Source organism: Excalfactoria chinensis, chromosome 1 (assembly GCF_039878825.1).
Source record: "Excalfactoria chinensis isolate bCotChi1 chromosome 1, bCotChi1.hap2, whole genome shotgun sequence".
NCBI classification, from domain to species: domain Eukaryota; kingdom Metazoa; phylum Chordata; class Aves; order Galliformes; family Phasianidae; genus Excalfactoria; species Excalfactoria chinensis.
Window position 1 is genome coordinate 60,963,657 of NC_092825.1, and position 13,458 is coordinate 60,977,114.

Here is a 13,458-nt window from a genome sequence, read left to right on the forward strand (position 1 = left end):
ATCATATCCCTGAGTACCACATCCAAACGGTTCTTAAACACATCCAGGGATGGCGATTCAACCACCTCTCTGGGGAGCCTATTCCAGTACCTAACCACCCTTTCTGTAAAGAAGTTCTTCCTAATATCCAACCTGAACTTGCCCTGGCGCAACTTGAGGCCATTTCCCCTCGTCCTGTCACTTGTCACTAGTGAGAAGAGACCTGCCCCACTCTCGCTGTAAGAACCTTTCAGGAACTGGAAGAGGGCGATAAGGTCTCACCTCAGCCTCCTTTTCCCCAGACTAAACAGCCCCAGCTTCCTTAGCCTCTCCTCGTAGGGCTGATTCTCCAAGCCCTTCACGAGCCTCGTTGCCCTTTATACATCTATATACATAGTTGTGGTGAGCAAATCACTGCGGTAGTTTTATCTGTGCTAGGATGCAGCATATCATTCCTTTCTGAAACTATAAAATGATAGGGTTGTTAGCAGAAGCCTGGCTAATAGGCTTTTTACTTCAATAGTATGCCATAGTCACAAACATTGCTAGTGATAAGAAAAAAGGCAAGACACATTTTCAGATTCAGCACCTCATTTACTCTAGGGTGAATATATAGTAAGTGTACAGGAAACAAGAGAATGCATTTGAGTTTGTTCTGCTGTAACTCAAGTCAGAAACATCCCTTCAGAATGGTGTGTATTTAAAGATAGCATCATATGTTATATATTTTTGTTGGTTTTGGATTGTGGCTTTGTATCTTTTTTTAAAAATACACTTCTTGCCAAGTTGGGAGCTGATATTTATATTCCATCCTGTCTGAGAACAACCTTTAAGAATTTCAACACTTGGAGGGAACCTGTTTCCAGATTCGCTTTCAGGAAGTAGTCAAGAAATTGAAGCAGTGAGACTTAAAAACGTGTAAATAAATGAATAAATTAATATACATATATAAAGCCTAAGGAAAAATAAGCATGCCCCAGACTTTTAAGTTGTTGTCTTTCTTACTAGCAAGCTCTTGCTACGTGACCTATCTCTGCCCTAATTAGTCAGGGATACCAAGCAGAGAAATAGACCTGTCTACACCTGAGGAAAGAAGAGGTGAAAGACAAATGTGAATAAAGAGTTACAATATTAACTGCCTTGCATGGTTTGCTGTTTTAAGTGTAATTTCTTATGTATTTGTTCTCTTTTCAAGGGACCGAGCTCCCTTCATCTTCACATCAGAGATGGAGTATTTCATCACAGAAGGTGGAAAAAACCCACAGCGTTTTCAAGAGTTTGTGGAGCTTTGTTGTCGAGCATATAATATAGTCAGGAAACACAGCCAGTTACTCTTGAACCTGCTGGAGATGGTAAGATGTTTGAGGATGAAACCAAAAATCAGTTTTCTCTGGTGTCTTCTTCCCTTTTAATACTTCTCTGCTGCCTCCTGTAGCACTGTGAGTTGAAGCAGTATCAGCTGCTCTCACAAAATGTTAGTTCTGGCATTTCCTAAGCAAAGAAACTACACGATTTCATGTGCTGATTTCTGAGTAAAGAAAAGTTAAGCTGCCTGGCTCCTCTTCTCCCCCTCCTTTCCTTCTTCTAATGCATTCTTTTTTACAAAATAGCAGAAAACTATGAAAGAACCTGGGTGCAGATTTGAGATTCAGAAATATCGCTCTGTAGGGTTTGTTTGTTTGTTTGTTTGTTTGTTTAGGTATTCAAGCAGTTGTTTACTAATCTTGTTCATGGTTACAGTGAGACAAAGTGCTGTAAATATTTTACTAATTGGCTGATGTAAGAATATATAGCATATATGATGCCACTGGAATGATTTTATGCACAGTTCCATACTACCTTTTCAGGATGGCAAATACAGAAAAGAAAGAGAATGACCCATTCTAAAACAGATATTAAAATCCTTTATATAGTTCTTTAAGATCTTTGGGTTGGTTTGTTTTTTGTTTTGTTTTGTTTTGTTTTTCCTTAAGTATTCATACTGATTCACGTGCTGAATCAGATTCCATAACTTCTTTATGTTGCTATTTACTTGTGTATGAAAGTTTAATCATTTTCTCCTCTTGTAGGTAGAATTAAATATTGAATTAATTAATATTTGTTTAGATACTTACTAAGAATATTAATCCAGAAGTTATGACCAGGATCTAATGCAAAACCTAGGTAACTGGCTTGTGCATGAAGAATTCTATTTGAGGTTATGAATGGAATCCTTGATGAGTCTAGAGCATAGCCGACATTTTGCTCTGTTAACACAGTTCTATCATCTCCAGTTTCTGCAACAGAGCAGGGAGAAACAGCAGGAATTTCATAATTGCTCTGTTTTGTTCATGGATTCTCACACAGAGGTACAATGAGTGATTGCCCTCTACAGAATAGGAGAGACTGCCCCAAAACACTTAACCCTCCTTCCCAACCCTATTAGCTGCAAGCACTGAAGAAAGCAGTTCTGGGAAATACTGCTTAGGTTAGGGTGAAAAAATCTCAGGAAAACTCAGGAACACCAATTCACTCTCATCCACAGCAGTTTGCATTTCCAGGCAAATTGTCTAAAACTGCGGTCTGCAAATACAGCTACACGATCTACCCATCTCCTGGTCCTCAGTGCAGTCAGTCCCTTCTGCAATCTGCAGATATGTTGCTGTTAGATTACTCTGGGATAATAGAAGGAAAATGTTCCCAGCAGGAGCTCTGAAATGACTAGCTAACTTTTTCTGAAGAAAACTTAGCTTTCTCTGTATTCAGGGCATGTTGCATCTTCTTCGGTTTTTCCTGATCTTTGAGGAGAAGTAATAGTCATAGAATCAGATTCATAGAATCATAGAATTGTTTGAGATGGAAGGGACCTTTAAAAATCGTATGTCAAACCCCCCTGCAGTCTGCAGGTACTCCCATAGCTAGATCAGGTTGCTCTGAGCTCCAAGGACAGGTCATCAGCACATCTGGGCAACCTGTTCCAGAGCCTCACCACCCTTATCATAAAAAAACTTTTCCTTATACTTACCCTAAATCTCCCCTGTTTTAGTTTGAAACCATTTCCCCTTGTCCTCTCACAACAGACCCTGATAAAGGGTCTGTCCCTTCTTTCTTATAGCCCCACTTTAGATACTTGAAAGGCCTCTATAGACTCCCCAGAGCCTTATCCAGGCTGAACAGCCCCAGCTCTCTCAGTCTGTACTCACAGGGGGGATCATTTTTGTGGCCCTCCTCTGGATGCACTCCAACAGGTCTGCTCCTCTCCTATACTGAGGATTCCATGTCTGGATGCAGTACTCCAGGTGAGGTTTCACCAGTGCAAAGCAGAAAGGCAGAATCACCTCCTTTGCACTGCTAGCCACACTTCATAGGACCATAGAATCATAGAATCATTGAATAACCTGGGTTGAAAAGGACCATAATGATCATCTAGTTTCAACCCCCTTGCCACAAGCAAGGTTGCCAGCCACTAGACCAGGCTGTCCAGAGCCACATCCAACCTGGCCTTGAATGTCTCCAGGGATGGAGCATCCACAACCTCCTTGAGCAACCTGTTCTAGTGTGACATCACCCTTGGTGTGAAAAACTTCCTCCTAATATCTAACCTAAACCTTCCCTGTCTCATTTTAAAACCATTCCCCCTTGTCATATCACTACCCACCCTTGTAAACAGACTCTGCCCCTCCTGTTTATATGCTTCCTTCAAGTATTGGAAGGCCACAATGAGGTCTCCCCAGAGCCTACAGAGATAGCTGTATAAGTGCTTGTAGTTCATCAGCTTTGATCTCATTGAAGAACTGATGTGAACTATTAAACAGAGTGATAGGAGGACACAAACACCTTTTGAGTCATTTAAAAAAGTGCAAAATTGAGTAACTGATCCACTTACTGGATCAAGAAATAGAGCTAATACTATAATACAGGAGACAGTGCCTAGACAGAGCAGAACTAGAACTTGAGACTCCTATCTCCAAACAAGACACTGCAACTTCTTAGAATTCTGAAATACTGCTTGAGAAGATCAGGAAACATCCTTGTACTGGGGATCTGCTTGTACCAAGACTATTCATTTTTTTATGGGGTGGTGAGCTAAGATTCACACACCAGCTCTGAATTCAGGCCCAAACAAAGCACGGGCGTCTCCACTCAGTGGGTCTGAAGGTCTGAAAATATCAGGCATATTAGGTAAAGATATACATGTGACCAAGTGAAGGGATCATTGCAGACACTTAAACCTAGGCAGCTGGTGACATTTGAGTTTCCCTAAACAACCTGTAGTTGTTTTCTGTTATTTTATGCCTTGTCTAATTAGTGTCTAGTATCATTAGCCAGTTTTCAGAAGTCCACCAAGGGAATGGAAACAAGATATGCCATGTGGAGCAAGAAGGACAAAGCAGCCAGCAAAGCACTATGTAGATGCAGCCCAGCTGAAGACAATTCTTACTTTAGCAAATGGCTAAAGATCATATTCATATGTGGAATTATTCCCTTTTCTAATGCAGTGGAAGAAGCTTAATTTGTCTATGCAACAACTCTTTTTAATTTTAAAAGGGGACAGAAGTTCTATTTTATAAATGAGTTGGAGACATAAATAGTCCCTAAGTGCTGAATGTTGTTATTGTCCCTATTCTCAGTTCACTTACCAAGTTTTACCTAGTCAAGAAAATAAGCTGCTTATGTTCATTTCATTGAGCATTCTGTTCCTTGCTGATCAGTGAGACAGTAATCTAACTGTCTAGTGATACTATTATCTGAACCTGATAGAAGATGTTTCTCATAATCCAAAAAAAAAAAAAAAAAGAAAAAAAAAGAAAAAAAAAAAAGTACAGAATATTGAAATTTGACTTTTAAATGTTAAGAAGATTAGAAGGAATAAGGAAAAGGACCCCCCCAAAAATCCTTTTTCCCTTTCCTCTATTCCTCTCAACGAAACCTTAAAATAAAAGCAGCATCCCCTTTTTTCCTTTGCTGTTATCCAAAAAACTCAGTGGGACTTTCTACCCACATCAGACATAAATATCAAGAATGCACACCATTGACTTCAAATTCATATATGTTTCATTCTGTGCAATGTGAAGAAGTGCTTGTTTTTGTTTTTCTTTTTCTCTATCACACACAAAGAACCATCATTCTCCACTTACTGTAATCATTGAGAAAAAATAAGTCAGTTTTGAATTGAGTCAAAATAATTTTAGTTGTAAACGTTTTACAGTGCATGGAGAGATATGTATGAGCAATTGAATACACTCAGTTGTCTACACTGTCTATTGGGTTGTAATTTTGCAAGGGAAATATTTGGATTATTTAGTTTTTGAACCAAACCTGGCCAACTAACTAGAACAATTCCAATCATCATGCACAGGGCATGATGTGCTTCATCAGAGAGCAGTTCTGAATACCAAGGTCAAGGCTCCTGTTATGAGTCAGTGTGTAAGGGAACCTTTCTCCTCCATTGACTTGAAAGGTCATATATGGAATATACAATCCTTTTACAGGAGGAGTCTAGACTGGTGATAATGGAAGCAGTAATTATAGATGAGAAGGTGATGTTGCACTAAATTGTGTTAGGATTTGGATAATATTGTGAGCATAAAGCAATGCGGCTTCTATTCAGGTGGCTGGTTTTGCCCAGCATTTTGTTGCTTTCCCTTTAATATCATTAAAAGGCTATGAAGGAAGATTACCAATGCGTGTTTTGAGATCATCCTATCTGAAGATAAAATAAATTACTAAAATAGACCCTTGATTTTGATCAGTGACTCCTTCTGGTATCTCGGTGTGATGATTTGCAATGCAATTTGTTCACCTTAGTGTTCTAGGCATTGCTACAGCTTCAAAACCACTTTAAAGATCAGCCAAGTCTTGTGTTTTAGAAGTCCTTCCTCTGTAAATCCTTCCTATTCTTAGCCTCATTTACTTTAAATTTATTTTATATAGTACAACAGAGTAATCGTGGGTTTATTTCTTATAAAGATGCTGCATGCAGGATTGCCTGAGCTGAACAGCATTCAGGATCTGAAATATGTGTATGATAACCTCCGTCCTCAGGACTCAGACCTCCAGGCTACTAGCTACTTTACCAGGTAAAGATAGAATGTAACACTGAAAATTTATTTTCTTCAGGCAGAAAGCGACGCTGTTATGTTAAGAGGTTGTAATCGGTGAAATTACACAAAAGGACACTTGGTCTTCACATGATTGCTTTTAAAAAGTCTGCTCCTTATTCATTTTAAAACCAACCTCCTCAAGTTTCTCACACAGTTGTGCACTTGTGGTACACATTTAAGAAGTTGCTTATTCAGTGCTCACAGTTTTTATTAATATGGCATAGTGAAACCACCCTGGCTTATTTGCAGACAACATTTCTCTCTGCTTTTAGGTGTACTTGCTCCATGCAACACTGTTTGGACAGCAGACACTTAGAATGAATAAATTTGTATAATGTTTGCTGAATGTTTAGTAAAATTTCCCCATAAAAATATCTGAGTTGAGTGAGGATTTAGAATTCCCACATTATATTCCTTTTCTGATCTCTTTTGACGTTTTGTGTTGCTTCAGGCAAGTTACTTTCTCTGGTAGCTAGTTTCTCCATCTGTAAAAATGTAACGATTCTTCCTTCTAAGCACTTAACAGATCTATAATAGAAAAGCACTGTGTGTGAGTAGAGGTATATTTAATGCTTCATTTGTATTAGGATAATGAGACCTTTTACTTGTTTGTGTTAATATCAGGGGATTATTGATTAGGAGCTGCAGATGACCTATATGTAATCAGTTTGAATCCTGCACTTGTGATCTTCTGAAACAGTTCTCTGCATTACATATAATTTCAACTGTTTATGTGATGATACTCTAGATGAAGCCAATGGAGACTGAATGCATTTAGAAACTCACTTTCCCATGCTAGGCACGGTATGAGAATATCCTCTGTCAGAGCCTGTCCTATACAGCACTATGGTTTCTAAAGGACAGTATGAATTCACAGCATCCTGGACACAACATACTCATGCACAGCAAGTCCTACCCTTCTGACCTCTTCCTGCACAAGTGCAGGGCATGTCAAGTTCACAGCACTGGGCTCTGAGTCCTTTCAAATTCAGAGCACTAAAAGACACACTCACAAAGCAGCACAGCTCTCTGTGCTGCACAAACCGCCTAGAGGCAAGAGCAAATCACTCTATCCTTCAGTACAGCCACAGAGGGCACTGCAATGAATAAATAGGATGAAAGCTTCAGCTGGAGCAGCTGAGCCACTCTCATTACCATTACAGATGCTCATCTGAAGATTTTGGCCAGTCTGAATTGCACTGTTTCTGTGTGTGCTTTACATCTATTGGAATCCAAAACCATGGCTGCAGGTTTGGAGAAGGATGAAACAGAGACCTCCTGAGTTTAGATAAGAACCTTTGAATAGAAAGGAGAATGCTTCTCAAAATTGTCATTCCATTATTTTACACACAGAAGAACACTGAAATTTTTCTCCTTTAACTCTTTTATTTATTTATTTCAGATGCTTTTCCTCTTGCACCTTAACGAGATTATTTTATTTTAAAACTTAATTACATCTTCACATTTACTGGTAACTCCTATCTTATCCTTTCCTTTAAAATTTCACTTTTTCCAAATTACAGACTTACATTTCCACTTCAAATAGGAAACGTGCAGCTTCTAATTGAAATGTAAAAGTCTTGATTCTGCCATAATCTGGGTAGCTGTTTTTGTCTCTCATGGCTAGAAATACCTTTTCTCTTCATTAGAGAAAAAGGACTAGGTTATACTTAACCAAATGTGAGTCTTCAGAGTGAAAATTCCATCTGTGTCTCTCAGAGCCAGTGCCCAGCTGGCAAAAAAAAAAAAAAAAAGGATCAGCATACTTTTCAGTCTGGGAGAGATAAGGTTATGGTTAGGATTAAACTCTCTGCAGTCTTGCTTAGCCGAAAGATAAAAATGAGGGCTGGATTCAGGACAAGTTTGTATCTCCACACACTTTATTGGAAGTTAGTGAAGTGATTGTAGTGTTTTGGCTGGAGGAAGTGAAGGACTTCAGGGTGGTACCTGACATTGAAGATCTGCTTACCAGTAAAACTGGCATCATGCTGCAGATCCATTTGGTGCTGTTGACTCATATTTGAAACAGTATTTTCTGCTAAAATGCTTATAGTGAACACACTGAGGCTGTTGTTCTTATTTCTTTCATTTTATTACTGGTCATAGTAAACACTCTAGGGCTATTGTTCCAGTTTCTTTCAATTTGTTATTGGCCAGAGAGCACATTATATCATGCAAAAAGTTCAGATATTTTCTTCCTTAATACTCTTGGTGTATGCTTGTATTATATATGCTCATTTGTAAGTACAAGGTCTCTTTTCATCAGCTCATGAATTTTTATGGATTTCCTTTTAGTTCATGTTTTTTCTTGGTTTATTCTAATTTCTACTCATTTTTGAACGTTATTTGTGTTAATTCAAAGCATGCATTAGCTAACATTTGCACACGTTTAAACATGGGCAAAACACCAGGTTTCATGTTGAGTTGTGTTTTAATTTCTGAAAAGTGTTTCCAGGCAGTCTTTGGGTTTGCTTAGTACCCAAATCCATTCAAGACTTGCCCTCCATATAAGCATTTTCTGACCTACCCCCAGGAATGTTACCATTACCTATGCTGACTTTATCCTGTCCTTCATAAAAAATGTTTCCTACTTACCTTTTGTACAGAGATCCAGGTGAGAAAAAAATCTAATCTCATACTCCTCAAGGTCTCTCTGTACTTTATTCCTGAATCTATTTTTTCTAGTTGTCTTTAGAAAGTAAGTGTAATTGGAAATACTGTTTGTTAACATGACTTCCAGTAGCCCTCAAATCCTTTCTAATTCATAGCTGCTTTTTCTCAATAATTACTTTCAGAACATTTTATTGCTTTGAAAAAGTTCCTTTCTAGATAAGGAGTGTAGTCACAGGAATGTTAAAAACTGCCAACAGAGAGTCACACTGTATGTTCTAAGTACATGGTATTTATTGTAATCTTTCAGATTCTATCATATAGCATATCTACTCAAAACCACAAACTTTTTCTAGTGGAAATACGAGAAAAATATTTCCCTATTTCCATGGAAATAGGTTGCTTTTAGCAATTGCCTGAGCTTGATTTGAGCAATAATACTATTTGTTTCTCAATTGAAACACAGTTGTTTCTTAAAAACAGCATGATATGATGGCTGATTTCAATACTATTCCTTGCAAAACAATGTTAATTTGCTCTGCATCCTTCACCTTTTTAGCCAACAGAATATTAATATTGGAGCTTTAACTCCAATGCCCAAATCCTTCCAGAATTGTAAAATACTCTGTTTTACCAAATTCTTTTTCTCTCTTTCTTGACTTCAGACATGTTCAGGAACCTTTTCCTGTTTCTGTGTACTGTTCTCACATTGAGTCAGTTCACTATTATAAGCTGATGAGCAGCAGTGTTAAACCTCACAGATTGCAGCCTTCTGGAAGGTCGCACTGTCAAATCATGAATAAACAGTGCACTCATTGAGAGTTAAACAAGAGTTTCTGTGTTGGCTTGTCATTTCTGTGCACCTAGTGCCAAATGAAACATTGTTGTCTCTCCAGCATCTGCCCTGAACTCAGTTTGATCCTTGAAACTCAATTTGATCCTTTCCCCTCCCTCCTCTCCTCTTTCCCTGAAACTCGGTTTTACCAAGAAAAAGAAGAAAGCCATTTCACTTCTGGGTATAGATTTCCTCTTTGGTTTTCTGCAGATGTCTTCAAATGTCAGCATGGTGTCATCTGCTGCCTGACATTTTTTATGTGCCTGTGAAGCAGTATGTGTAATATGCATCCAAAATTATTTTTAAGGGATTAAAGTTAGCCTAATGCAATAAACAGAACTGGTTTCAGTTGATTGCAGTATACAATCTAACTCACTCACAGAATCCTATAAATAAGAGAGGCACTGTAAATCTGACCATCAAAGCACCATCAAAGTGCCACTGCATATCCTAAGCCACCTGACTGAAGGAAGGGTTCTGCTTGGGAGAGCTGCCATCTTAACTATTTATTTGTCATTTTTTCAGTACCTGTCAGTGTCCAGGTCAGATATATCCACTCCAAGATGCAAATGCCAGCTGTTGTGAGACAAAACAATTCATAGTAACTCCTTTGAAAATATGACACTAATCTCAGATTGATCAGAAAATCCCCATTTCTGAGGTGGCTGCAGATACTCCAGCAAGAAATGCTCCAAACTGCTGAAAAACCAGTGACAGCTCGTGACTTCTCTAATATGACAAAGATGAAAATACCTTACTAAACTTTCTCACTGCTGCACTCAAGCAGTTTGTAAAGAAAACTTAATTACTGCTTGTATACTATCACAGTGGGAAGTAAGATGTAAACTTGAGAGTTATCACAAAATGCAAAGTCAGCACAGGAAGATTATCAATTGTCCATGAACATGTGTTGGTAAAAATCAGAAAAGATCTGTTCCTGAAGGCAGTAAGGTTCTGAAAATGTCTGTAAGGAGCTGCTGGGGGCACACTTCCTAGTTTGTTTTAAAATTGAGCCTGTTAAGTTCATGGAGGAAATGAAATGCCACGTTCTGAAAATCCCACAAAGATAAATTTTACTCATTGAACTCCAAGCTGTATTCAGGTCTAGATGGAAAAGTGATGGTGAATTTATTATCCTTCCTATGAAAACTGAGATCTGGATAAGTAATCAGGAGTGCGTGTAGTCTTGAAAAGCTAGGAAGAAAGTCTGGTCCGTCCAGAAAGATCTAAGCATCAGATCCCAGAACACCTCTCTGATAAGAAATGACTAATACCTGAAAATCATTTACAAGCTATTACTACATACTCTTGGAAAAGTTAACCAAAGTTTTCATTCATTTCTGTTTTCACAAGCGACTGAGCTGTCTGTGCATGTTTCACCTGATCATAACTTGATAGTTCTGTAGAAAGAGCATGATCCAAATCTGAAAGTCAAAGTCCTTTCAGCATGTGAAAAAAGTAGAAAGCATTACCTTTGAAAAATCCCAGATATTTAAGTCATTTTTCTGAGAAATAGATCAGACGTCTATCTGCATGACAATAGAAAATATTACCATGCAGGAAAAGAAATCATGTTGCTGCCTAAGAGTTGTGTCTTAGGAATATTATGAACCACAATTAGTCTTACTCTATTTAATGACAGTTCCTGTTTTATTTGTTTTTCTGATGGATCTCTGAATTTAATACTTTTGATGTAGGTAACTTCAACTTAACTATCTATCGACCTTTAAGCACTAATTCTTGCTTTGGCTACCAGAGTTCTGAAATAACTTAGAAACACTTTTTTACATCTTTGTGAAGGCAGAGCTAGCTTTTGCTGCAGGAAAGATGGTAATGACCTAGTGAGCAAGCGCATACCCTGGACCTCACCGAATTCTTCAGCTGTGACTAAAGATAATGTGGCTGAAGAAAGGAGATGACATCTCAGATTGATCAAGGAACATGTTCTAGCACAGATTCTTAGCATGAACTTAAAAAATCCTGTCAGAGAGGGAAATCAGATTACTACAATGTAGTAAACTGAGTCAGTGATCTAATCCACACCAACAAGAGCTGCAAAATGTAAAAAGATGGCATATGTTTTTTGATGTATACCACTGTTCCATAAATAAGAATCAGCTTTTGGAGGCTATGGGATGAGTCTCCTTAGGCCAGTTCACCCTTGAAAGAAAATGTAGACAACTGTAACTGGAGTTCTAACATGCTGTGAAGACACTGAAATTTCATCAAAATTGCAAAGAAGCTTCATTGTTCATAGCGTGACATATGGCCTGCTTTGTGCTTTCTGTTTCTGTATAAAGAGAGAATATGCAGAGGGTAAAAAACTGCATATATTTTTATTTTATTTTAAATGTAAACATTTATAATAACTCACTGAGTAAAGCTGCAGCAGTAACAACAGAAGCCTCTGTTTAGGTTTAGATAAGGTATGTTATTAACAATCTTGGTGTTAAAAGCATTTTAGAAGGTTAGTGTAATCATGGAAGGAACAAAAAACAATTAAAATACTGAACTGTTTAAACAGCGGTATTCTGATACTAGTGATTGAAGTGATTTCTGAATTAATACTGATTTATAAGCAAAGGCCTTTTTTGTGTGAATTGAAATGAACTATTTTCATTTGGAAAGTGAACTTGATTCTTAATAACATTGCAAATTCCCTAACTGCTCTGCTACAATATGACCAAGTTACAAATTCTATAGCTAAATCATGTCACAGTGATTTATCAGGTGTTTAAACTGTGGATTGAATTAAATGCATAAAAGCTTTCTAAAAAAAAATAAATAAATAAATGTACATCTCAGGTGCAGCTTAACTAATCAGAAATGAATTGATTTTGTACTAATATTTTGAAACGAGATTTATTTTCTTGATTTCCATTTGGGTGTTAATTTGTGTCATTTATTAAATAGTCTTTATGTATCTGTTTCTTAAGAATGTAGTTAATAAGGTAATTAACTAAATCAATTCAGAGATACTTCCCGTTTTATTACATTAAGAAAAATAGATACATCTCATTTCCTTAGTTTAGGAACCCTAATTGGTGTATGATAAATTCAGAGTATTTTGAAAGGTATCTCTGGTTAGTTTGAACAAGCTGGGAAACTATCTACAGGTAGGATATTCTTTTTGGTATGATGGCCCCTGTGAAGCTATAGTCTTTAACCAAAACATCTGAGCTCATGAAAATCAGGCTAATGCAATGAATGGAGTTGATTTCAATTAATTGCAGTATGCAGTATGCAATCCCACACACACACTGAAGCCCATGAATAAAAATTTAATTTTAAATGACAGGTTAAGATGTTCAGCTTTAAAGAGGTGATGATGAAGGTAGTTAAGAGTAATGTAAGCTAGTTAGCAGTAGTCCAAAGTAGGAGAATGTAAGACAAAATGCTGAAATTTTGATAGATGTTCCCTGCTAAATGGTCTGAAACTTGTTCTATAACATCAGAACCCACCTTAGATTATCTTCAGAGAGCTATGGAACTAAGCAGTGAAATAGAAAAATGTAATTATTATTGTTTTTAAAAAATTACATTTTCAATAGATTTTAACCAGCAATTGAATTCAAAAGGGTGTTTTCTATTGAGCACTGCATATTATTCTTCAAAGAGCAGTGATTATCTCACAGTGTTATTTCTCAAACTGAGTTCACTTTGATGTTAAAACAAGTTTACATGACATATCTACATGTGTATCTAGGATTTTTTTTTTATCCATTGTGTCTTTTCTGATGAAAGATCTCAAAATGTTAGGAAATCAGATGTATTTTATTTTTTATAACATCTTAAGTAGGTCCTCATGTAATGGTATTGATCTTTTAAGAACTGGGTAGAGGAGTTAGGATGACATCTTACACAGCGTAATTACAAATTGGACGTAAAAGATGCTTAGCCTTGTGTAAACACATTTAAGTCTGTGTGAGATTAGTGCGGTGAAGAAGTAAA

At 37.3% G+C, this 13,458-nt stretch overlaps 1 protein-coding gene across 1 annotated transcript in view; it reads left to right on the forward strand.

The window, feature by feature from the left end:
• The window catches only part of PIK3C2G (phosphatidylinositol-4-phosphate 3-kinase catalytic subunit type 2 gamma), a 188,359-nt gene that overhangs the window by 130,372 nt on the left and 44,529 nt on the right, over positions 1-13,458 (forward strand). The window contains exons 24-25 of the mRNA XM_072351379.1: positions 1,175-1,331; positions 5,929-6,038. Of these exons, the coding sequence (XP_072207480.1) occupies positions 1,175-1,331; positions 5,929-6,038 (267 nt within the window). The remainder of the gene's footprint in view (positions 1-1,174; positions 1,332-5,928; positions 6,039-13,458) is intronic.